Raw genomic sequence first — 27823 nt, 5'->3', positions numbered from 1 at the left:
AATTATGGCAAATTATATTGGCACGTAAGCATTTTGATTTTAATGTTGAGCACTGTTGAGCTAGGTGGGATTTTAAAGTATTTTTTCTTGATCTATCTCTTGCTTTTCAACATCCTTGCGGATTTTTTTGGAGCATTTTTGCACTCTGCTGAAAAAGACAATTTGTTGCTAAGCCTGTTTTAATATTTTGTATTTGGCCATTTATTACATTGGATATTTGAGGATTATTTTAAATGAGAAGAAGGCACAATTGTATAGAACAGCATGATTTCATTAGCTGTGGTGAATGAGAATAGGTGGGCAATTATATGTTAAGTGCAGGACTGGAAAAGTAGGGGGTGCTAATCCTGTTTTCCTGTGTAATTGGATGGGTTGTACCTCATTTAAAGTAGTACTTTAAAAGGCAGCTGGAATTTATATTGAGACTATTTTGCATGCAGCTATTACAGTCAATTAGGAAAGGGATAATATGATTTATTATGTAAAGGCAGTGGCTTATACCATTCAAACTATCATCTGAAAGTTGCAGAACAATTTTGTTCCAGTTTTGTTCTTTTTGTTGTGTAAATGTGAAATGTTAAGGTTGACAGTCGAGCAATGATGTCTACACAATTGGGCAAAACAAGTTTCGCTAAGTATAAAATGTATGATAACATGCTTGTTCATGGACTAGGGTCTGATGCTGGCTAGTCTGATTAGCTAACCAGATGTGCATTGAGCTTTGAGTTCTCAATTTTTCTTTATATTTTGCTAATTTTCTCTCCCTTTACCTCCTCTTGATGGCTCTAACTTGTAACGGTTGCATCCATGTATGTGTATAAATCATTGAAGGTGGCAGGACAGGTGGACAGAATAGTTTGCTAAAGTGCAAAGGGACTTGGGAGTCCTAGTCCAGGATTCTCTAAAGGTAAACTTGCAGGTTGAGTCCGTAATTAGGAAAGCAAATGTAATGTTGTCATTTATCTCAAGAGGCTTGGAATACAAAAGCAGGGATGTACTTCTGAGGCTTTATAAAGCACTGGTTAGGCCCCATTTGGAGTACTGTGAGCAATTTTGGGCCCCACACCTCAGGAAGGACATACTGGCACTGGAGCGGGTCCAGCGGAGATTCACACGGATGATCCCAGGAATGGTAGGCCTGACATACGATGAACGTCTGAGGATCGTGGGATTATATTCATTGGAGTTTAGGAGGTTGAGGGGAGATCTGATAGAAACTTACAAGATAATGAACGGCTTAGATAGGATGGACGTAGGGAAGTTGTTTCCATTAACAGGGGAGACTAGGACGCGGGGGCACAGCCTTAGAATAAAAGGGAGTCACTTTAGAACAGAGATGAGGAGAAATTTCTTCAGCCAGAGAGTGGTGGGTCTGTGGAATTCATTGCCACAGAGGGCTGTGGAGGCCGAGACGTTGAGCGTCTTCAAGACAGAAATTGATAAATTCTTGATTTCTCGAGGAATTAAGGGCTATGGGGAGAGAGCGGGTAAATGGAGTTGAAATCAACCATGATTGAATGGTGGAGTGGACTCGATGGGCCGAATGGCCTTACTTCCGCTCCTATGTCTTATGGTCTTATGGTCTTAATAAAGCATATAGCATCCTGAGTTTTATTAATAGGGTAATAGGGAACAAGAGCAAGGAAGTAATGACGAACTTATACAAGGCACTAGTTAGACCTCAGCTGGAATATTAAGTAAAGCTCTGGGCATCACACTATAGGAAGGATATGAAAGCGTCGCAGAGAGTACAGAATAGGTTTACAAGAATGGTTCTAGCGATGAGAAACTTTATTTATGAGGATATATTGCAGAGGATAGGACTGTTCTCCTTGGAGAGAAGGCGGCTAAGAGGAGATTTGATAGAGATGTTCAAAATCAGAGTAGATAGGGAGAAACTGTTCTGCTTGTAAAAGGATCAAGAACGAGAGGGCACAGATTTAAAAAGTTTTGCAAAAGAAGCAAATGTGATGTGAGAAAAAACTTTTTCTCTCAATGTGGTTTGGGTCTGGAATGCATTGCCTGGAAGTGTGGTGGAGGCAGGTTCAATCAAAGCATTCAAGAGGGCATTCGATAATTGTTTCTATTTAAATAATCAATGTGCAGAGGGGTATGTGGAAAAGGCAGGGGAATAGCACTAAGTCATGATACTCGTTTGGAGAGCCAGTGCAGACATGATGGGCCAAATGGCCAACTCCTGCGCTATAATAATTTTGTGATTCTATGACCACATTTCAATATGCAAAATTATTAATCAATTAAATTGGTGTGTAACTTCCATTATGTAGGAATGTGGCTTTGTATTTTGTCTTGATTTGTCTGCTTAGCGTTAACTTTTGAGAAAAGTTCAGAGCTAGGTCTTTGTGAACCAACAGTGAGACGCACTGTGAAGTTGTTTGACTAGTGGGTACAATGCACTCATGCCTCTGATTTGATTCAGGGTTGAAGCCCCACTTGAGTTGGAGAAGATAAATGAGCTGGCATCAGTGAACCACTGGAAGAGTCCTACATTGGTGAGGTGTCGTCTTTCAGCTGATGTTAGTTCAGGTGGATGTGAAAGATCCTAAGGCATTGTTCTAAGACCAGAGATTTGTTCCAGTGATCTGACAAACATTCATGTGGGTTCAATCTCTTCTCTCAGTTGACACACACAGTGCCACAACCAAACCCCCCCCAATGTCTCCACTTTTTGGGGAAAGGTGGGGCATGGTAATCAATCTTTGCTGCGACTGTGTCAACTGAGAGAAGTGATCGAACCCACATGATGCATTATCCACTGAGTCATCAACAGAAGAGGTCCTATCCTGTATTTGAAAGGATGTATAGGGGGTCCATTCTTAATCTCCACTGATACCTCTGTGAATGGTTGCTGAAGATTGTGTAAATATGCCCTGTGATGTCATGATTATGCTTTGACATTTTTCTTGATAATGTGACCAACTTTGGAACTTAGTGTAACCATGCTAGAATCTGCTTTCCTGTGTCTCTGCTGTGCTTCCAAAAACCCCCACTTTGTTTGATCCCTTCTCTGGAACCCATTGTTCTGCATTTCTCAAAACTGTTTTTGAAGCGATGGCTAGGAGCCTCGTGTTAATTTATGATTCTAAGCTGCTGAAAATCACTTGGCTTCAGTTGACATTCCCCTTTCTTTCTCTTTGGCATGATTGCACTGAGGCATTGTATGAAATAAAAATGATGTCACTTCATCATCCCAATTAAATTGGTATGTGGGGGGGAGGGGGCGGGGGAAAGGGAAATAAAAACATTCATGACTTGGAAGATGACAGTGCGTTTGAGGGCACTGAAGGCATAGCAACCATTCAGTGTAAAGAGATGTGTAGGTGCAACAATTGCCAGAGGTAAGAAATTCACACAACCTTCAGATCAGGAAAAGAGCAAGAAATAAGCCCACAACCATAAATCTGAAGCTGAAACTTGATACTGGAGCATAGAGTAATAACATCATCCCACGCGGACTATACCACAGGATCTTTCCTGAAAAATTTGAAAGAAAATGATTACCCAAATAGAGGTGCTCTGAGTCCAAGCAACTTCATGCTAATGGCATTGGGGAACTGAGACCCGACAGCTAGAAAAAACCCAAAAGAGGGCAAAATGCAAAAGAACATTAGCGACACATTCTATGTTACTGAAACAGATGGATCCTGGTGATGAACTGTTACGAAGGATTTCAGCTTATCTGAATAAACCAGGAAATGAAGGAGACATCACTGAGGGTTGAAGGTAGTACACGCATTGGGAAAAGAACCTTTTGCTTAGAAGCAACAAATATCTGGTCTAAATGTATCTGGAGGGTTTTGACAAGACAGTTAGTTGATTTGAAGATTTTGAGCCTTACATCACTATTAATGCAGAGAAGACATGTTTTTAAGTTTTAAGTTTATTTATTAGTGTCACAGGTAGGCTTACATTAACACTTGTGATGCTACTGTGCTTTTAAGAAATGTATTTTTTAAATCATGTTCTCTGCAGTTATAAGCAGCTTTGTTTTTTTCATAGTTGCCAGTTGTCTGCTTAGCAGTCCTCTTATTGCTGCTTAAATGGTTTAAATGAGGTTTTGTTTATTTTTTACTCTGGGCTTCATGCAGTGTCCGGGATTTTACAACTTTTTTTGTTGTTACGGGGAAGGATGGTTGACAGGTCAGGTGACAGGAGTTCTTTCATTTTCCGTTTTGGGCTGCTGGCTGCTGTTTTAGTTGGAAAGCTTTTGGACATCAGACTGAAAAGCAGTGTTCTCTTTCTCCCTTGTATTGTAAATTCTGCTGGCTAGCTTGCAGCATATCTTCTTACCTTTCTGGAGTGAAAATTCTGCTGTTGGTGGTTTGCTAGTTAGTAACTAGTGTCTCTCTCTCTCTCTCTCCCTGGTGGTTTGGGAAGCTGTTCTGATTTTAAGCTTGTCTGTGTGTGTATTAAGAGAGCTGCAGAATCCAACCAAAGGACTAAGTTCCAGCATCATGTGAGCATTTGTATTTTCTGTGCTAAACCTGTGCCAAGGATATGTTTTAAGGAGATTGTTTGGTTGGAACATTTCACACATTTGTCAAGGGTTATACAATATCATGTTTTTTTTTCTTTTTGTAATTGGTAAAAGTTATTACTATATGTTAACTGTACTAAACTTTGTTTGATAAAAGCTCCCTCGTGGATCAGTTGAATCATACCTGAAGTGAAACATCTCATCCTTACCCATGCTTAGCCAAATTCAAATAGCAAAACTTATGATCCAGCGAAACTTCATAAAACACTTTTTAGACTTTCAGACCTGAATTATAACACACTGTAATGAAGTTACTGTGAAAATCCCCCAGTTGCCACACTCCGGCACCTGTTCAAATACACTGAAGGAGAATTTAGCATGGCCAATGCACCTAACCAGCACGTCCTTCTGACTGTGGGAGGAAACCGGAGCACTCGGAGGAAACCCACACAGACACAGAGAGAGTGTGTAGACTCCGCACAGGCAATGACCCAAGCCGGGAATTGAACCTAGGTCCCTGGCGCTGTGAGGCAGCAGTGCTTGCCACAGTGCCATCCCTGTTCTTTTGCATCATCATGCTGAGATACAAAGGAGGCTCCAAACTTTGTCTTATTGTCAGTACAAGCTGCACCTTTCAAGGCTGCCATGAAATTCTCTGCAGAGCTTCTTAATGGCACAAAGGACTTGATGACCTTGCCAAGCAAAATAGATCCTCCAAGTACCAGAGGGGAAGTAAGACAACACTAATTCACAGCTGGAGGGAACTCAGCACTTCAACAAGCATGCCAAAGGCCTGCCCGAGTTGAGAGGACAGCCTGTGCGTGTACAGGATCCAATCCTGAAAGCCTGGAACTCAGCAAAAATTGTTGCTGAAACTGAGACTCAAGTTCATACGCAATGGAGACAGACACCAGTAAGCAGATCAGAACCAATATTCAACCTGCACCAGAGCTGGTAAACCAAGAACGGTCATCAACAAGCAGTCCAAATTCAGCAATATCATAACAAGTGACACAACATACAACACCAGGAGCAACACAGAACATTGCTATTATCCTGTGCCAACTCATCAGTGAGAGCGATGAAGTCCAAATCCATTCACAATACTCTGAATAATTGTTTTTGAGAGAAAACAGAACAAGCTGTCAGAAAGAGTCTGTGTTCAGAATTACCTGTTAAATTATAAAAATCAACTGTAAACTTCCTTTAGTTTAGAAATTATACCAAAAAAGTCAATGATCGAAAAGGTTATGCTGCTATAAAGAAAGTGGGATGTTACTGTTATTCCAAAATATTTTTGGAGCTATATTATGATATCCAGAGTGGCACATCACTCACTACTGCGCTACAGTCACTGTAAAAGCACCAATGTATCAGTGCACCAACATGGTGAATACATTGATGTCATTTGCAACATTTGTGCCTAAAAAAGGTAATTCTTTCAATCTTCATGGAACTATAGGACATATTCCAGCTGAAAGAAAAAAATATCTACTGGCTTTCTGTTTGTCACCTTTGGATCATGGTATCAGAGCTCACAATCTTGTATTACTATGTATGAGGACACATGGCTGTGAAAAAGCTTTTAATTTTGTGGCACAGAAGCTGTTTTTGTATATTATTTGTCTCTGTACTTTGAAGTTGCTCGACATTTAATTGTAGTGCAAAACTTTTAAATGCTGGTATGCAAATTATGTTTTCAGCCAGCATTGGTTGGAAAATACTTCTTACGTTCTCGGTATAGTTTAGTTTTTGTTAAAAATGAGGTATTGTATTTTTCTTTTAACCTGAATCTTGTTTTGTCAGGCAAGTGGTGGTTGAAGGCTCACTTCCACATCCGTTCGCTTTGACATTATTTGGAGACACCTTATATTGGACAGACTGGAACACTCATTCTATTCATGCTTGCAATAAATACACTGGAGAGTATCGCCGGGAGGTGCACAGCAACATTTTCTCCCCCATGGACATTCATGTCTTTAACCAGCAGAGACAACCCAATGGTAAGATTGTGTATTTTGTCTTAAGTTGATATATTTGAATATGTGATACACTACACATCGTTTAATGAGTATTTTCCAATTAAACCCTATAATTAATCGAAGCTTGCGTTTACTCAACAAATAAACTTTATGGCCATGAAGCGAGTACAGCTCCATCCTGAGATAATGTGGTCTGCATTTTGTGGTACAATACTGATGGCTGTCTCTCCATTTATTGCATATGCAGTTATGTCGTGCCTATAACTTGTTAAATGACTCCAACAGCCCTTGTGGACTTGTAGATAATTGAGAAGGAGTTTTAGTGATCAAGAAACAAACATTTATAGAATCCCTGCAGTACAGGAGGCCATTCAGCCCATCGAGTCTGTACGACCACAATCCCACCCAGACCCTATTCCCATAACCCCCATTTACCCTGCTAACCCCCTTGACATTAGCGTCAATTTAGAATGGCCAATCAGCCTAACCTGTACATCTTTGGACTGTGGGAGGAAACCAGAGCACCCGGAGGGTGCAAACTCCACACAGACAGTGACCCGAGGCTGGAATTGAACCCGGGTCTCTGGCACTGTGAGACAGCAGTGCTAACCACTGCGCCACCGTGCCACCTTGTATAGCACATTCATGAACTCTGGATGGCATAAATTGCATTACAGCCATTGAAGTAGTTTTGAAATATAGTCATTGTTGTAGTATAGGAAACATGAAGATAGAGTATCTGGCTTAATGCATACGTGTCACATAACCTTTAAAATGTGGTGAGAATAGAATAATCTGAGAAAAAGAATTTGCTGATTGCATTTGATGTTTGCTTGTGCTCTATATATTGCAAAAGCTTTGTAATCATGTTGCCATTGAAATAAGATTTTTTATTAAAATGTTTAATTTTGATGCCAGCAGCCCTTAATTATCTCTCATATTGTGTTGATAATTTGGAAATCTAACCATTTAATTAAAACAGATTGTGTGCGCGCGCGTGCGCAAGAAAGAGAGAAAGAGTCTTTCACCATTCAGTTTGCTCCATGAAGTATAAAGGGCCAAATTTTGAAAGCTGTAAATACTGGCTTTATTTTAGTAATGGTTAGTAATTGGAATAGACAGGCAGTTAGTTAATTATCCTGACAATCTCAAAATACACAATTCAAGTTTAAGAGATCCCTTGGAATATCACTACCCTGTGCTGCTGCACATGAGAGGCCTCCCATGTAAAATCTGTAAGGCTCCTGCCTTGCTCCTTTACTTAAAACTGAGAGTCAAGAGTGGCCCAAATCTATTACCAGGGCATGGTAGGTAGCTTTGTTGAAACTGTAACACCCTCCACTATCACTTGATCTTATCCATGATGGATTTGCCTAGTGCGAGAATCATTATTTGCATTCTTTTAGAAAGAATTGAAGGCGGCATGGTAGCACAGTGGTTAGCACTGCTGCTTCACAGCTCCAGGGTCCCGGGTTCGATTCCCGGCTCGGGTCACTGTCTGTGTGGAGTTTGCACATTCTCCTCGTGTCTGCGTGGGTTTCCTCCGGGTGCTCCGGTTTCCTCCCACAGTCCAAAGATGTGCGGGTTAGGTTGATTGGCCAGGTTCAAAATTGTCCCTTAGAGTCCTGGGATGCATAGGTTAGAGGGATTAGCGGGTAAAATATGTGGGGGGAGGGCCTGGGTGGGATTGTGGTCGGTGCAGACTCGATGGGCCGAATGGCCTCCTTCTGCACTGTAGGGTTTCTAATCTTCTAATCTTCTAATCATAGTTTATATCTGAACTGAATATGAAAATACATTTTTAAAATCAAATCACTGCAAGTGCTGGGATCTAAAACAAAAACAGAAAATGCTGGAAAATCTCAGTGGGTCTGACTGCATCTGTGGTGAGAGAACAGAGCTAACGTGTCAAGTAGTTATCCAGACTCTAAACGTTAACTGTGTTCTCTCACCGCAGATACAGTCAAACCTGGTGAGGTTTTCCAGCATTTTCTGTTGATGAAAATATGTTGGTTTCTTCAGGATTGCTCTGTGTAGGAAAACCATGTTACGGTCTTGTCAATGTATTATAACTGTGAAGTGAATGTTCTCTACCCATTTGGTTAGACAGATTTTTGATCTACGAGGGAATTAAGGTTCTGGGGGACGGGGAGGGCAAACAGGAAAGTATAGTTGAGGCCATTATCAGATCAGCCTTGATTTTACTTGAATGGTGCAGCAGGCTTGAACAGCCAAATAGTCTGCCCCCGCCTCTATTTCTCATGCCCTTAGACTCTGGATGTAAGACTAATGTTTGTAACTACCATTCCTCAAATGGGGGAAAGTTTTGTAGGAAATAAAAAATGATGCCATCCAAAATCCTTTGATAGAAATGCTGAATATTGATTTGACGAAGTTATTGTAATTATAAGCCTTAGCTGTTTGAGTAACAGTGAATCTATGTTCACTGAATGTCACTGAAGTATCTCGGTTCCTGAATATCAGGAGACATGTTATTATCCTAAAATTCGGATCCACGTGCTGCTGCTTGGGTTAAGAAATTAATATTTCAGAACTGAAAATAACTTGCAGCATATCATCCATTTCCTGTTTTAACATTTATGTATGTGACTTTGTCCAATACTTAATGGATTAAGTTAATGTTTCAAATCAATTCTTAAATATAATGCTGGAGAAAATGATTGTTCTTCGTATAGATTGCATTTTGGTAGATAAATACACTTGGGAGTTTCCACATGGTTTCATAAGAACTACACACAGAGGGCCTCAAACCGAATTGTTTTTTTAAATGTTATTTCATAAATCATGACATTGTAATTCCGACCATTAGTCTCCAAATAGTGACTTATAAGGTTGCTATTCTAGTTACACTGTTCCAGTACATTATCATTTTTGTGGTGGCTGATCTCGAGTGCATAAAGTTTTCACAGGTGTTTTGGATTTTATAAGGCTCAGTTAGCCAAGATCTAGTCTAACTTGATCTGTTTTGTTTTAGCAGCAAATAGCACTGGAGAATGGAAATTGTGCCAATCAATCACTTGAAAGTTGCAATAAAAAAGAAAACCGCTCTTCTGCTAAATTGCAGACACAAGTTTGTTTAGAATATTTTGATGGTTTTGGAAGTGTCAGCTTGTACTGTTGCTAATGGGACAAACATATACGTTTGACGCAACAGTTGGGAAGATGTTGAGCAGAAGCCAGGTTCTCCTCTCGCACCCCCCACCCCCTTTATGAGAAAGGGAAAATTAGACTGAAGTCTCCTTTCCTAGAATGTTATTGCGTGTGTTAGGGTACAGATCAAAAACCCCATTGTATATTATGAATTCAGACTAGACCTGAACAATTTGCAATTTTGGCATTAATGTGAGGATATTATGTTTTACTCCAGTTGTGATTCTACGGACACACTGAGAAGCTTTTATCAAAACAAATTTTATTTAACACAGTTTAACTGAATTAGCTTAACATCTGCTAAACACTGAGTTCCAATTTAAGCAATATTCTGAGAAACTTTAAATCCCCTCTTCAAATTTAGTCAGCAAACCACAGACTTATTTGCTTGTCTCAGATTAACAGTCCTAGAGCTCTCAGAGGCCTTTACAGACAGAGACATTACTTTTCAGTGCAGGCAGTCAACTGCTTGTATTTTTTTTAAAAATTAAACTGAAACAGTGTTTCGTCCCTGCAAGCTTAGCTTCTCCCATTAATCACATTACTCTCTCCTTGTCAGTCAATCTAATGAAAACTCTACCCTGAAACCCCAGGGGAAACCTAAGTAAACACAAATGCATTAGCAGTGCTTAAACAAACACCCCAGAGACTTATCCTATTCTTCCACATACCAATTTAAAATATTTATTTGACAAATTGACACCTTGCAAACCAGATTTGAATTCTAAGCATACCCTTACAGAAAACATGATGTAAATATACTTCTTAAAGGCACAGTATCATTCCACATGCTTCCTGGCAGCCTGTTAAAAATTACATTGATGGTGCTCAGAAAAAACAGACAAAAACGATACATTGCCTTGGGAGGGAAAAAGGGAAAGATCTTTTGTGTTTTAGAGCCTAAAGAAAGCTGATATACCTGAGCTTTGGAGCATGAAGTGGAGAAGTATCAGATTTCTGTCCATTGCATTGCTCAAGGTGAGCATTGATGAGGGTGAAAACCAGAAAATAGCTGGATCTTTTCACCTTATGGCCAGAATATTGGAAAATGGAAGGTGAACTAATCAAGAATTATTTTGCGAGTTGTAAATGTCAGAAAGCTGGAATTAATTTCCTATCCAACACAACCCATCATTGCATGATGGTTCTTGGATGAACCAAAAGGAGGGAGAATAAAATGTGTGTGGGTGAATGGAGGAAAAGATGATCTGTGAAAGGTGAATTTGGTTATTTGAACTTGGTGTCTAGTTTCAATATATTTGCAGATATTGATTTTCACAGTACTTTAAGCACTAGTTTTGACTTTTTTTTACCTACCTCCAGCTCTTATTTGGATGAAAATAATTATAGTAATTACAACAGATGGGCTAATATTACTTGTCATAATGTTTTGCATCGGAAATGACTGCATTTACCCGTAACTCTTTCTATGTAACATATTGTACAGAACACAATATGCATAACACCACAGTCTACATGCTTAAACCAGTTAGTATCATAGAATCTACAGTATAGATGGAGGCCATTTGGCCCATCAAGCCTGCACCGACGTCAATCCCACCCAGGTCCTATCCCCGTAACCCCACATATTTACACTCCTAGTCCCCCTGACACTAACGGGCAATTTATCATGGCCAATCAACCTAACTGATACATCTTTGGGGTTTGGGAGGAAACCGGAGCACTCAGAGGAAACCCACACAGACATGGGAAGAACATGCAAACTCCACACAGACAGTGACCCAAGGCCAGAATCGAACCTGGGTCCCTGGTGCTGTGAGGCAGCAGTGCTAACCACTATGCCACCATGCCGCCCTTTAAAATAATGCATTTGATATGTTTTTTTCTAAAACTCTCGACAGGCGCCTGGGTTTTTATTTCTCTGAAAGTGCACCAAGTGCGTGAAAACTTGCAAAATATAACCCCTGATGTATAATAATTCTTTATATTTAAGCCGTAAAACTTGTGTTGGCCAAAATTTGGAGTGTATTGTATTAATACTTACCAACGTTGTTATTCAAACAGCTACAAATCCCTGTGGAAGCAATAATGGTGGTTGTTCCCACTTGTGCCTGATGTCTCCAATCAAACCATTTTTCCAGTGTGCCTGCCCAACTGGTGTCCAGCTGCTAGAAGATGGGACAAAGTGCAAAGATGGTAATTTATAAAACTTAATTTTAGGAAATGAAAGTAATGCCATTGAAAGGCAGAAATTATTGCTCACTCTAAAGCATTTCAGATCCTTCACAGTGTTTAATTCCTAATATTTAAATCTGAAAACTAAAACCCTTTCAGCGTATAAATATAGCAAATACAAAGTTCCATCTCTGATTTACAGTCACTTGCTTTATTGTCCTTGGGGTTGATCAATATGCAGGCAATAGCAGACAAGTGTGTCTCATGTGGTTCACATGGGGTATAGTGAATGCTTTGTTAATAGGGACTTGCAGTTAGTCTTACTCCTGAAAGTTGGGTTCCTATCTCAGAGGCACCGTGTATCCCATGCTATACCTCATTGTGATTTGGAGAATTCTAAATATTGTCTGTTACACTCTATAGAGCCTTTTACAATATCGCTAGACTATAATGATGATGAAAATATTAAAATTATTTCAATGGGTTTCTACTGTGTAATATTTAATAAACTTCAAATTCTATAATAATTTATCAAATATTCTTGATATTAATATTCTACGAAAAAATGTGTGTTGGTGGGAGCTTTGAGAACAAGGAGAGTAATACTTTTGATCTGGAGTGTTTCCCAATGCATCACAGTTTAATCTAAAATATTCATGATATATCCTATCTGAAAGGAGATGCTCCCAATTTGCAGTGAAAAATTGGCTTCCCACATGTTGGCTCTCCAGACTTTAAAAAAAATCTGTTTCTTGAACTGTCCAGTTGTGTCGATTTAGTTGGGTGTGCTGGAGTACGGAGTATCTGATCTGCATCCTCCCTGGTTCTAGATCGCACTGTTAAAGCTTAAGCCCAACAATGACATCCAACAAGTCCTTGCTGGTCTTAAATCTGCTGACTGCATGAAGAGTCTGACATGTCAGCAATTACACAATTTATCTTCTCCAATAGACATGCTGAACAAAGTTTTTTTAAAAAAAGTATATTCAAGAAAAGTTGGATTAAAAATACCTCACACCCCACCCTTTCCAACAAGTAATAATCTTTTATCGAGTTATTTGAATGCTGAGTCAGTTGTGTCCCACAAATGTCGCGGTTTACTGACTTGAGAGTGCAAAATGGTCACTTTTGTTTTGGGATACCTCTTGGCATTGATTGATGATCTTTGCATTAGAAGGTGAGATGAGCTGACCCTAAGCAAATAACAGCAACTATGGAAACTTGTAGTTTTGAATAGTCAGGATTTACAACTAGGCCATTCCTGCATGTATTCCAGCCACTGCAGGAGAAAGGTGTCTTTTGTTCTGTGGCTCTGTGACTTATGCAAGAACAATTCTTCATTCATCTGTACCTTCACTGTTTCTTTTTCCCTCAGTTTTTAAATTAAAGGAGATAGTGCATGTTTGGTCATGCATGGTACAAGCATTGGCTGCGTGGTTGAGATGTCTCTAATAGAGACTGACATGAGCCATTGATACGACTATCCCATGCTATTTACATTCCAACTGCGAAACACTGCATACGGAGTGAAATCTGATAAATGGAAACTTACAGTGGTGGAAGAAGTTTTGTAGATATGCAAAAATGGTGTTTTATTTCATGCCCACTGAAATTTGTGTAATAAAAACACTGCCACAACAAGAAAGAAATATTTCTTGGAGGGAGATTGACGTTTGTGTTGCTAGGGCATGAGCATGTGAGGATAACTAATTTTTCAAATGGCCATTTTGGTAATAAAAGGAAAGCTGTCACGAGTAACTATCCTAGAAGTGTACATTTTATTTTGTAAAACATTTTGCACCGATATAACCAAAAGTGTATTCTAAAATGGTGCGAGGGGAGACATCCATGTTTCTTATTGACATTGAGGTTGGGACAGTGATAAAAGGGCCTTGCATCTAACCAGCTTGATCTGAAAAATCTCAACACTGGATACAAATGTACTGTTTGACTATATATGTACCAGGCGATTAGTGTGGGTATTCCATATTTTGATAACCATAGAAATTCAGGGACAAATAAAGATAGTACTTAATTGTTTACAGTTTTAATTGAATCACTGCAGTATACATTGTTAACATTATCCCATCACTTGCAGTCCTTTTGTAGGCCAGTAGGACTCTTCACTAAATACTGCCACTGAATTATCCCTCAATAAAGCCCATATCCAATCTGCACAGCTTGCAATAATGACACCACCAATTGGCGTTTTCCCAGGAACAAGGATTATAGTGGTAATGATGTCAAATTGTGTCTGTAATGGAGAACCCATTAATCAGCATAAAGACTCAAATTGCAGAGATAACATTATCAGGAGTATACGCTTCATCAAACCCAGGAAATTTGCAACAGGATTATTTAAAAGCAAAACTTCCAATGCTTCCCTATGAAGTAAAAATCGCAAAATATTGTTCTGTGATCTGTGACATGTATGTATACATTTTACTCCCACGTTTTTACATACTCGGTACTTTCAATTTACTGATTACTTCCTTTACAAAAGAGACCCATTTCTTTTTTTAAAATGGCCCAAATACCCAACCGTGCTGAAGGTGAAAACCAAAATACAATAGCACTGCTCAGCGTTGAACGAGAAAAATAATACTTTATCTTGCTCCTTCAATTGCTGTTAGGCCACCGTAATTAGATGGCTCCAAGTTATTTTGTGTCACATTGATGGTCCATAGAGTCGTGACTTATATGCATCTAACAGGCTTTTTTAGTCCATCACTTCCCAGCAACAAAGCTGCTTTTTGCCATCAATCACAGCAATAAAACTGCTGCAAGCCTGAGTGTAAAATATCTGGAGCTGAATGGTGGTACCCCATTGGTCACGCACAGCTGTACAAACCAAATTGCTTCACCAGAAGTAGTTTAGCCCTTTATATCTAAAAGATTTTATTACCAAGTGAAATCAACTGCTTGAAAAGAGATAATTATATTGTAGCACATTTTTAAGTCTATTTCTGTCTGGTTGTGTCTTTCTTGTCTTTCTATTTGCTAAGTGTCTTTTTGCCTTGCCCTGACTAAATACCGTGAAATTTCGGTTTGGGTTGGCCTTGTATTGAACAGTTATTTAGCAAGGCAGTCAATAGGCTGCAAACAGAATGACGCCAGTTGTAAGCTTATTGTGTATCTTTTAAAAACAAAATTAATTTATTTTAAAGGTGCCTCTGAATTATTGCTGCTGGCTCGAAGAACTGACTTGAGGCGGATATCACTGGACACTCCTGATTTTACAGACGTCATCTTACAGCTGGATGATATTCGCCATGCAATTGCAATAGATTATGATCCAGTGGAAGGATATATATACTGGACTGATGATGAAGTACGTGCAATAAGGCGTGCTTACTTGGATGGCTCAGGAAGTCAGTTTGTTGTGACCTCCCAAATCAACCATCCTGATGGCATTGCTGTAGATTGGGTTGCAAGGAACCTTTACTGGACAGATACTGGCACTGACCGTATTGAAGTGACCAGGCTGAATGGTACAATGCGCAAGATCCTAATTTCTGAGGATCTGGATGAACCAAGAGCAATTGTGCTTGATCCAATGTCTGGGTAAGAACTTGTTTAAGATACCTTGCATGTTTTAAGAAAAATATTTTTGCTGAAGTCCACTTGTTGCATCTCTGCATTAAATTAATTTGTGCTCTTTAGTTTAAAAGCTCTTCCTGATGGAGGGAGAAAGTATCCTGTTATTTGTCATTTATATTAATGATTTGGATGAGAATATAGGGGGCATGGTTAGTAAGTTTGCAGATGGCATGGTGGACAGTGAGGAAGGTTATCTCCAATTGCAGCGGGATCTTGATCAATTGGGCCAGTGAGCTGACGAATGGCAGATGGAGTTTGATTTAGACAAATCTGAGGTAATGCATTTTGGTAGATTGAACCAGGGCAGGACTTACTCAGTTAATGGTAGGGCGTTGGGGAGAGGTACAGAACAAAGAGATCTAGGGGTACATGTTCATAGCTCCTTGAAAGTGGAGTCACAGGTGGACAGAGTGGTGAAGAAGGCATTTGGCATGCTTGGTTTCATCGGTCAGAATATTGAATACAGGAGTTGGGACGTCTTGGTGAAGTTGTACAAGACATTGGTAAGGCCACACTTGGAATACTGTGTGCAATTCTGGTCACCCTATTATAGAAAGGATATTATTAAACTAGAAAGAGTGCAGAAAAGATTTACTAGAATGCTACCGGGACTTGATGGATTGAGTTATAAGGAGAGGCTGAATAGACTGGGACTTTTTTCTCTGGAGCGTAGGAGGCTGAGGTCTATAAAATAATGAGGGGCATAGACAAGGTAGATAGTCAATATCTTTTCCCAAAGGTATGGGAGTCTAAAACTTGAGGCTATAGGTTTAAGGTGAGAGGGGAGAGATACAAGAGTGTCCAGAGGGGCAATTTTTTCACACAGAGTGGTGAGTGTCTGGAACAAGCTGCCAGAGATAGTAGTAGAGGCGGGTACAATTTTATCTTTTAAAAAGCATTTAGATAGTTACATGGGAATGATGGGTATAGAGGGATATGGGCCAGATGCAGGCAATTGGGATTAGCTTAGGGGTTTTTAAAAAATGGGCGGCATGGACAAGTTGGGCCGAAGGGCCTGTTTCCATGCTGTAAACCTCTATGACTCTAAAATTATGCCAATGTTAAAGAAACAATTTTATTTTATTTTGTATGAGACTTCATAAAGCGTAATGGTACTCTGCTGTGAACTTCTACTATGTATAGTAGCATTACAACTCCCAAGTTTAACACAAGCAGTCTGGAGAAAAGGCAGTTTTATACTTTAACTTCATGGGCTTTCAACCACAACCTCCTCTTAGTTGTTGTAACTGTGTAGGTGTGTTTGAAGTCAGAATATAATTTGTAGCAAGGATCCTGTAACAATGCCAATGCCACATTTGTATCTCTATTTCTTCCAATCAGGTACATGTACTGGACGGACTGGGGTGAGATTCCAAAGATAGAACGTGCCACTTTAGATGGATCAGACAGAGTTATCCTTGTTAACACTTCTTTGGGTTGGCCAAATGGTTTAGCCCTGGACTACAAGGAAAGAAAGATGTACTGGGGAGATGCTAAAACTGATAAGATAGAGGTTTGTATGTAACTTGAGTTAAAATATTAAGTCACTATTGATGTATATGTTCGTTAAACATTTCAGTTGAAATGGTTTAAGGAATTTCGATGTATTTAAGGCCAGATTTTTTTTTTGTGTACATCAGATCAAATTGTTTTCAAGATGTTCAATTCTGTTTTCTTGAAACTAGTCCAGCCACTATGGATAAGTAAATATTGAGGATAATGCCATCTTATGTTTTGAATCTCTTTTTTAAGCTCAGTTTCATTCACACCCCAATCCACCATGCTTTCTGCACCTTGTATAAAATTTATTCACTGGGATAGGTGTTATGCCAAATAATAATGAGCAAAAAACATTTTACTTTATGTGTGAAGTAAAATTTATTTAAATTAACAATTGAAATTTTCCAACTTCATAATTAACTCATAATTTTAAAAGCTATTTAAATAATTTAACCTTCTCTTCTACAGTAGCAGTGAGCATCTGTCTCTTAGGAACAACTACAGAAAGCTTGCATTTATGGTCATATTCTCACTTTTTATGAGTAATGATATGTTAAAGTTTCAATAACACAAATAGTTCCACTCTACAATTTCTAAAAATTACATCTATAGATGCCACAGGTGAGTTTATTTAAAAGCAAGTAAAAATAGCCTTTTGTATAGCCCATTGCCCATGTCATTCAATAGTAAAATGGTTACAATATAGAAGGAGCCCATTCAGCCCGCTAGTATTATTCAGCCCTGTCTCCACGCAGACCAACCTCCCATCCATTGACTCCATCTACACTTCCTGCTGCCTCAGAAAAGCAGCCAGCATAATCATGGATCCCATGCATCCCAGACATACTCTCTTCCATCGGGAAAAAGATGCAAAAGTCTAATAACACATACCGACCGACTGAAGAGCAGCTTCTTTTCTGCTGCCATCAGACTTTTGAATGGACCTACCATATAATCAGATGATCTTTCGCTACACCCTATCTGTGACTGCAATACTATATTCTGCACCCTCTCCTTTACTTCTCTCCTATGTACTATATGAACAGTACATTTTGTCTGTATAGCGCGCAAGAAACAATACTTTTCACTGTATCCCAATACAAGTGACAATAAATCAAATCAGAGATAGTCAAATAGCTTCTTCCTTGTTCCCTTTAGCAGCTGAGCTGTTCCATGTTAATGGTGTACATGCCCAAATAGTTAGAGACCACTGCTTTCACAAGCCGATTGTAATGAGAAAATGCTGTTTTATCTCACACTGGTGCAATAAAAATGTCAAGTGTGTTCAAGTGATCACTTTAACTTGACAGACCACCGCTGACCAGAGACATTATTTTGCACACAATAATGGCAACTGATTGCGACTCAGAATTCAGAATGGTTAAAGTCATGTTTTTTACAAACACTAACTACATCTCTGATGGGATGGAGAAAGAAGCAGCTCAGCACTGTTTGCTTTTAAAACTTGGCAGTTTCTGTTGGAATTATGTTCAAAGTAAGTTTGTTTAGACGGATTTCTTACATTTGGTGAAACAAAATCTTCCTGGAAAAGCACCAATGTTAAAAGCGTTTCAACTGAATATCTTCAGTTGATGAGAAAAATATGCCTACAATCACAGCTTAAAGATCACACTTTATGATTAACAATTCAACAATTATATCCAGCCTTCTTTAAGTGGGTGAAGGATTATTGCGATGTGTGGAAAGGAGGGGAGTGGTCTTTAATACAGAACTGCAACAAAGTTTAACTCATTCAAGTTTGGTCCATTGGTAAGATGCTGATTAAAAATTTGCAATAGGATTTGATCCTGTTTGCTCGCTTTCCCTATATTTTCACATTTTACTCTGCTTATATTGTCTTTTTGACCACAATGTTGTGTATAAATTGCATGCAACATACTCCTGCCACTAATGCAGAAACATTTAAAGCACCTATAATGGAAACTTGAAACCTCACTTCTTTGTTTTCTCAAAGCTTTGTTGCAATATATTCCTCTACCAGAGGTTTAGACAGACTGCATGTAGATAATTCAATTGTCTTCTGTCCTCTGAGTGTATTATTAACATGTTGTAGTCACCACATTGTTATATTACCCTCCATTGATGTGGCAACAATAGTTGACCTGAGATTAGTTTCCTGCCATGCATCCCAGCCCCCAACATCATTTCAAATATATCTTTCAAAACAAAATGTTCTCGCTTTTTGACAAAATTTCATCTCGTACCCAAGAAAAATTGGTAGGCTTTTATCCTGGCCAGATCTAGGCTCCTGGTCCTGTTTCCCCACCTCCATTTCTTCCTTCCTGTGTTCTAACACTTAATTTCAGCTCAGTCAGTGGAAGTTGGGAGCAAATTTGCATTTTACCATTTTGTAGACAGCTTGTTAGAAGGCTAAAATATTGTGCTGCTAATGGCAATTTTAAAAAAGTTTTAAAGCACCTCTTGTGCTAAATAATGTATAGTAGAATTAGATCCCCGGACAGATTGTGTTAAGTCTTTATTTGCCAGATCTAAAATCATCAGACACTTGAAGGTACAGCAACTGCAAGCTGGCCTTTATGTTTAGCCCAGCTTCTTTCAGACTGCTTTTTTTTAAAAAAAGCCCTGCACTTTTCTGTGAATGCAGATTCCCCTATCTTTGACCTTTGGATTGCTTAGTAACCAATTCTGTGGATGGTGTGCAGATGCAGTCTGTTTACATCAGCAGAGACACATTCATTAAGAAGCATGGCATTGGAGGTGGCTGCTGTAGTACTGGGGCCCCGAGGAGATAATAAGCAGCAGCAGGGGTTAATGGAGATCAGCAGGAGGTGCAGCAGGATGCTTTTGTTCCCAGTTTATCTGGCAGTGTACAGTGGGCAAAGCAGCCTGCAACTTGGCAGTCTGGTTTGTCATTATTCACAGTTGGTTGCTGCTGGTAAACTACGATACGATTGCGGCTGCTGACATCTTTCGTCTAGCATGAAAGCTTCATTTTTCTACATCTAAATATATTTGGACGCATTTGCCATAAGCAATGTTTTAAATACCTGAAATTGAAATAAGTGTAATTTCTCCAATTTTCTTCCAAAAACATTACTTGATGATGCTTCCTGTAAAGTATAACTAGGTAGTGCTATTAATCTGCAGTTATAAGCATACATGAAGTCAAAACCTTGAACAGTGTCAAACTGATTTTGATCAAATGTAGTTGAGCTGCTTTGAAACTAAATTGGTGTATGCAAGGTTTTCTTTTGTTTGTAATTATTAGAAAAATAAATTTACAGTGGGATAGATTTCTGGACTGTACCCAGCTAGGTTAGACATTGTATTTTTGAGGGGCATGATAATTTCTCAAATTAATATTGTACTAAAGTTGCAGCTTTCTGCTTTATGCAACTTGCAGAGAAAATTTACAAGCTTTTTATGGTTCTTGAAAGTTGCCTCCATTAGAATTTTAGAAATTCCCTTAAGTAAGGTAATCCAATGGTAAGGTGCATTGATGTACCTAAAGCATTGCCAGAATAGTGAGATATGGTTTCCTATATTAAAAAATGGTGTTGGCCCATGGTTGGAGCTTGGTGCTTCTGCAAAATGATACCGGGGATGAGTCAACCTAGGCGCTCTCATCCACTTCAATAGTCTCTGATTTCAACTGACAAATTGGCACCAAGAATGATACATGATGTAAGAAAGTTTAAAATGGGGCTGGTGTTGGGAGGTTCCAGAATGCATAAACATTAATAATTATTTTAAGACAGATATTTAATCAGATTTTTAATGCTGTATTTGTAAAGGTTGGTTTTTACGCATTTCAGTATTGTGAAAAGCATTGCTGCAATGTTGCATTTTGACCTCTGCATTCCATAAACTTATGTTTGCACAGATTCCCTAAGAATTGCTTGTACGCCTGATCAGGAAACTTGTATTCAAATTCGTGTCTTAATTTTACATTTATATGGAGACATTTTGGTTCCATCAGCTGTGGTTGTGGGCGGCCAAGGTGAACATAGGAAAAATCAATTGTGATGGGGATTTTCTTTTACCCTAGTCTGGCTTCCTGGAACCTAGGAAATTATGAAATTGATTGGAGAATGGGAAAATAAGCTTTGGGAGAGGGGTGAGGTGGCAATAATAGAAAACATTTGATTTTTTTCGGAGGAGTTGAACCTTGGATATATAATCCCCAGTTTGGTAACGTTGAGTTTTTTGTTAACCAGTGTTCAGGTTTACGTGAAAATGGCTTCTCCTGTACTCAGGAAATGAACTTGTGACTCTCAACAAAATAATTAAGTTGTGGTAACCTGGGGTGAGATTGTGATTGTAAAGCCTTAATCCTCCTTGTGTTAATTCTCTGCTGCTGTTGTGTAGTTTCTACTTATGTCCTACCTGTGGAGCAGGATCACCAACATATTTTGGATTTTAAATTGCTTCTGGGAAAAGTGTACCGGAAGAGTGTGAAGGAGAAGGATTTAAAAGGTGCCTTTTTTTTTGCTTTCAGTTAGTGATTCTACACTGTCATCCATCTTGAATCATCAGCTTACTGAGAACTGTTGTAGACATTTGCCTGTATGGTGTACTTGGATTTCTTTCAGTAAGACAAAGCCATTGGTGTAGTCTGAGGTTGCAGCCTCTTTACATTCAGTGAGGTACTGAGTAGGTTCACACAGTAATTTGCCTGATAAAGAGCTGTGCACAAAGTCAGAGGGAAACAGAGGGTTTTTTCCCTTGTTTGTTGTATTAGATGGGAACCGAGAATCAGTATCCGGAGAATGCTTCATTTTACATCCTAATCCTGAAATTGAGGCTGCCTTTTCCTCTGATGACAGACTACAAAGTCCAGCTAAAAAGAAGGTTGTTTTTAGCTGTCTAGACTGGGTAAAATTCTATCGGTGAGTGGCAGCTTGCACTGCCTACTGTGGGGAATAATGAAACACAAGGCTTCCATTTAGTCAAGCAGAGAAGATTCAAAGGTTGTAACCTTGACTTTAGTGAATACTGAGTTGAATACAAATTGATTTGGGGAGGAGGTTTACTGCTCAGGCAGTTGAAGGGCTGTTCGATATTGTGTGTCGGCAGTGTGTAACTCGATTTGACATATTTTTAAGATGGCCAAATTCCCAGAGGGGTTGTGGGGCGGTGGTGGAGGTGGAGTGAGAGAGATCTCTTCAACAATTGTTTTTGACTTGTAGGGTGAACTATGAATTAAAAGGCAAAATCGAAGCAGCGGTTATCTCTTTAACTGACAATTGTATCCAAAAGTGCTCTATATTCAATTGGTTAATACAAGGGTTTTGGAAATATGACCTAAATCTGCACTTTTAGTTCATTAGGTTATTTTTATAATTGGTCAACGGGTTGAATATTAGAATGTGCTCTTGTTTTTAAAATCCCTTTTAAACAAGTTATTTACTCCCTTCCTTTCCACTTCCTCTTCCTCCTTTTGGAGACACTTAATTTGACTTGGATTCAGATCCACATCCATTTTTAATAACCTCTGCTCCTAAACGGTTATATTTCATGTTCCATTATAAATAATGAGCGTGAGGCAAGCTGTTTAACCTGGGAAGCATCACAGTTGGGTCAGATATCGCTTCATTTTCAGTAGATTAGAAATGAGTGAAAACCTGGGCTCTTGTCTCAGTGCTACACTCCTGGTTTTAAAGTTGTTTTTAAAAAGTGAAAAGACTCACCCACGTGATCTGAGCCAACTTTGAATGAGAGCCATAGGCTGTAATCCAGCATCACAATAAACGCAAGGTAGTTTGTTAAAATGACACCAGTGTGGCATCCATGTCTCGCATCAGTACCAAGATGTTTGCATTCCAATTCCTAGAGATAAATGCTAGGGTAGTGGTTCCATTATATTGCAACTGTTAATTGATGTATAATCTTTGTGCATACCAGACTTTAGAACAGGCTGCAACATGTTCTGAAATGAGACTTCAGCCCACTGTAGTTTGATCGTGTGGTGTATAAGAGCGTTATTAAAGTAGGGTACCCTACTCTGTGGTTCAAGATTGCTGCATTTGTTATTACTCTGGTGGGGGTGAGAAGTTTAAGTCAGATGAGATTTGTGTCAGGCACTTTTATGATTAGCCTTCACCTACCTCTCACTCCATACTTGACAGGGGGGAAAATCTGGTCCAAGTGCAGTAGTGATTTGTGTCCAAGTGTGCTGACATGTAATCTTAGAATTTCTGGTGTGTTGAGATTTAGTAGGGAAGGGCTTGATTAATTTTAAAGTATTGGGAGAGGGAATGTGCGTAAAAAGTAGCCCATTTACTTCCATCAGAATCAATGTAGGTGTAGAAGGAAAAGTTCAGTTATGAACGTAGGCTGATTTTTGAATCATATATTTGATTATATAGCGTATTTATGAAATTATATAAAATATGTCCCTTATATGTCTATGTTGAATCTATTCCAAACTCTGTGTCTTATTTGTTAAGCAGACTGCCTGAAGTGGAATAATTCTGTGCACACCCTGTTTGAATCATGGGATAGATGATCCTGGCTGGGTTCAAAGGGTTACTATAAATTGCCTCAGTATGTTTTTGTTACCTCTGATTTGACAATTCCACCACACTCCCAGCTAGCCCCTCAATTTCCTCTCTCTGAACATTCCGTCATCCAAAGCTCTGATGCCCATGTCCTCACCATCACACACACTCCCCTTCACAAACACCCTTGTGCTCATTGGCCTACACTGGCTCCTGGTTAAGCAACAGCTTAATCTTTAAATTCTAATGTTTTAAAATCCCTCTATGACTCCTCTCTCTCTCTCCCCCACCCCCACCCCCAACCCCAAACTCTGCACAGTAGTCTCCTCCAGCTTGCATTTTCCTTTAATTCTGGCCTCTTAAGTAATCCCAATTTTAATTGGGGGACAAAATACTTCAACCACAAAAAGTATTCAAATCATGCTTTTGAAGGAGTAGTCCTTCATTGCATTGTCTACAGGGTCAGCTTTTGATATATATGTTGATAATATCCAGCAGCCTTACTGACTATTGCTATGTTGTCCAACGATTGGTTGTGAGGAGCAAGTTTGTACAACTTGAAATTCAATAAACAAAGGCCACCTACTTGACTTCCACCAAAACCCCGATGTTCCAGCCCCTGTCCCAAATCCTTTCTTAAGCTGAACCTGGTAGGATATACCTTCAATCCCTTTTTTGACCATACAATTTTGGCCTCCTTTGCACCTTCAGATCCAGGCTCAGTGGCAGATCCTTCAACCATTTTAACCCCTTAGCTTGTCATGTTTTCCCAAATTCTGTTCAACTTGCCATTTTCTACCTCACTTCAAAAACTTCATGAAATTCTACCACTTTGACCATTTTTACATTGCCTCTCCTCATTCTGTTGTTACTGCTCATAGTTCACCTGGACCTCTGGGAACTAACTTGGATGTTTTGCTTTGTTAAGAGCATTCTATAAAATGTAAGTTTACAAATTACTTCCAATTTATTTTAACTTTGTATTTCACTGGTGGGATTAGGGACGCAGCGTGGGAAACTAATGGAAACATTTAATTGATTTCCAAAGCACTGAGTTTCTGATGATGATCATTTGCATCGCTGTGAGTTTTATTTCAGCTATAGTCCAGGTACTTCAAAAAATGTTTTTTTTAATTCTTAGTATATAAGAACATACCAATAAGGAGCAACAGTAGGCTACTTGGCCCCTCTAGCCTGCTCCACCATTCAATAATATCATGGTTGATCTGATTATGGTAACTTAAATTCCACATTCCTGCATACCCCAAACCTTTGCTTATCAAGAATCCATCTCGCTCTGCCTTAAACATATTCATGGACTCTGTCTCCATTACGTTCCAAAGATTCACTAACCTCTGAGGGGGGGAAAAAATCTTCCCATCTCTGTCTAACTGGGTGATCCCTTATTTTTAAACAGTGGCCCCTCGTTCTAGGTTCTCCCACAAGGGGAAGCATAAACCTTCTCTGAACTGCTTCCAATGCATTTACATCCTTCCTTAAATGGAGAGACCAATACAGTGCACAATACTCCAGATGTGGCCTCCCCAATGCCCAGTATAACTGAAGCATAACCTCTCTACCTTTGTATTAATTCCCCTCATTATCAATGACAACATTATATTAGCTTGCTAATTGCTTGCTGTACCTGCATACTAGCCTTTTGTGATTCATGCATCCGGACCCCTAGATCAGAATTCTGCAATCTCTCACCATTTAGATGAAGTGCTTTTTTTCCGTACCAAAATTTTTACTTTTTCTTGCATCATACTCCATTTGACAGGTCTGTGCCCATTCACTTCACCTACCTGTATCCTTTTGTAGCTTTATTGTGTCCTCTTCACAACTTACTGTTCTGCCTATCTTTGTGTCACCAGCAAGTTTAGCAACGATATCTTCAGTCGCTTTATCCAAGTCATTTATATAAAATGTAAAAGGTTGAGTCACCAGCACTGAACCTTGTGGAACACCACTCGTTATATCCTATCAACCAGAAAAAGACCCATTTATTCCTGCCCTCTGCATTCTGCTAATTAGCCAATCTTCTGTCCACATCAATATGTTAACTCCTATACCATATTTTTCACAAATAACATTTGATGTGGCATCTTATCAAATGCCATCTGGAAATCTAAATATCCACCAGTTTCCCTTAATCCCTTCATCCATGGCAGGTGTTACTTCAAAGCATTCCAATAAATTGGTTAAACACGATTTCCTGTCACAAAACCATGTTGACTCTGCCCGATTACCTAGCACTTATTCAAGTGCCCTGCTATAGTTTCCAACATTTTCCCTATGACAGATGTTAAGCTAACTGGTCTGTATTTTCCCGCTTTGTCTCCCTCCCCTTTTGAAGAAAGGAGTTTTTTTCACTTATCAAGAATCTAATGGAAAGTTCCAATCTAATGGATAAGATCCTCTTGCAGAGTGTTGGTGCAGACACGATGAGCAAAATGGCCTCCTTCTGCATTGTAGGGATTCTATGGGATTCTATGCCCTCGTAATTGCCCTTATTTAAATTTATAATATGAGTCTTAGGCCCAGTCTTCTCTCCCTTAAACTGAATGTAATCATATTATGATTACTGCCAACTGCGGTGCCTTTACTATGAGGCAATTAATTAATCCTATCATGTTGCACAATATCGGATCTATAATATAGCATGCTGTCTGGTTGGCTATTGTAAGAAACTATCCTTAAAACATACGATGAATTCTTCATCAAGGCTACCTTTGCCCATCTGATTTTTCCATTGTATATGGAGATTAAAATCCCCCATGATTATCGCCGTATCTTTCTGACAGCTCACATTATTTCTTCCTTAGCTCTACCATATGGTTACTGTTAGGGGACCCGTACACCACTCCCTCAAGTAACTTCTCGCCTTAATCTTTATCCATCTGTACCGAAACCACATCTACATCCTGGTTTCCTGATCTTAAGCTATCCCTTTCTAATGTGCTAATACCATTATTAATTAACAGAGCCACCCCTCCACCTTTTTGTGGCTTCCTGTCCTCCCTAAATGCTTTGTACCATTCAATATTCTCGCCTAATCCTGCAGCCGTGTCTCCGTAATGGCTATCAGATCATATTTATTTCTAGTTGTGCTATCAGTTCATCCATTTTGAATGCTACGTGCATTCAGGGCGTTTAGTTTTGTCCTATTATTTTTGTAACGTCTTATCTGCTGATTTACTCTTAGATTTGTATTCCTTGTATTCTTAGTCCCTTCCTGTCATAGTCTGATTATCATTTCCCACATTAATGCCTTTCTCTCTTGCCTTGACTCTAACCTTTGATTTACCACATCTTCCCAAATGTAATCCCTCCACTATTTAGTTTAAAACCCTATCTACTTGGCTAGCTATGGGGCCCATTCGAAAATGGGCCCCAGCACAGTTTAGATGTAGACTATCGCAAGAGTACAGACCCCACTTTCCCCAGTACTGGTATCAGTGCCCCATGAACCGGAATATGCTAGGTCATCCAACATTGCACCAGTCGCCAGACCATAATCTGCCTGTATTCTAAACCCAGACAGATTGCAACAATGTCTGTTTTTGCCCCATAACTGACTTTGTATTTGTAATGTTTATTTCACCTTTACTCCAACAGTCTCGTGTTGTTTAGACACTGATTCATGTAGCTGCACTTTTCTTCAGGCTTTCAATTAAATGTTTGTCAGGTTACCTGTAGCAGAATAGTGATATGCACTGATTATTGGAGTACATTTACTACTTGATTCAGTTTCAATGTGGGACTCAGCTGGACAGACATGTTTATTGTAAAGAATTGTACTTGCTTTGTTCTTACTGGTGTAATAATGAATTATTTTAATTTTACTATTATAGCCCCAAGTTGCTCTACATATGTGAAATCCACAGAAGACAGTAAACATATTGTTAGTAACTTGAAAATAAAAATAATTTCAAACTTAAATTTTGGTCAAGATTAAATGAATGGATTCACATTCCATCTTTGAGCTCAAGTTCCTGGTTTGGACACTATTTTCCTGGGAAAATTAGATTGATCTTATCATAAAGTCATTTTTGTTTCTTAACGGTGAATTCACTTTTACTTTGTTTTTACTTGATCCTGCTTTATTCCTTTATTTTGGTGGTATGTAAACTTAAGACGTGGAAATTTGTTGTCAGATATTTGCTGAGAAAGAATTCGAGCACAGTAACTGCCATTGCAAGCGCATATCTGTTGTGTCTGCATTATGTTTACAGTGTAGCTGAAGTATGTCTAGTAAGGTGGTGACTGCGGTATCCGTCGCAGCTGTTTGCTGTTGCAGACAATATTCTTGCTGTGGTTTAAGTGTTTGATTGCCTTAGAATGTGAAATTTATACCACAGTGTGGTTCGCACAGGAAAGGAAACACTGGATGATGGAGGTCTCGACGATGAGAGCTGACATGAATTGTAAATTTGTTTTTGGGAGGGGAAATG

The 27823-nt window shown here is 39.1% G+C and overlaps 1 protein-coding gene across 2 annotated transcripts in view; it reads left to right on the top strand.

The window, feature by feature from the left end:
* Positions 1 to 27823, top strand: part of lrp6 (low density lipoprotein receptor-related protein 6) — a 156243-nt gene that overhangs the window by 102738 nt on the left and 25682 nt on the right. For both annotated transcript variants that reach the window (XM_078219941.1, XM_078219942.1), the window contains exons 3-6: positions 6305 to 6501; positions 11677 to 11808; positions 14955 to 15351; positions 16729 to 16900. In XM_078219941.1, the coding sequence (XP_078076067.1) occupies positions 6305 to 6501; positions 11677 to 11808; positions 14955 to 15351; positions 16729 to 16900 (898 nt within the window). The remainder of the gene's footprint in view (positions 1 to 6304; positions 6502 to 11676; positions 11809 to 14954; positions 15352 to 16728; positions 16901 to 27823) is intronic.

The sequence above is a fragment of the Mustelus asterias genome, chromosome 9, assembly GCF_964213995.1.
Source record: "Mustelus asterias chromosome 9, sMusAst1.hap1.1, whole genome shotgun sequence".
NCBI classification, from domain to species: Eukaryota; Metazoa; Chordata; class Chondrichthyes; order Carcharhiniformes; family Triakidae; genus Mustelus; species Mustelus asterias.
Note: the sequence above shows the minus strand (reverse complement) of the source record. Positions and strands in the feature narration are given on the sequence as shown.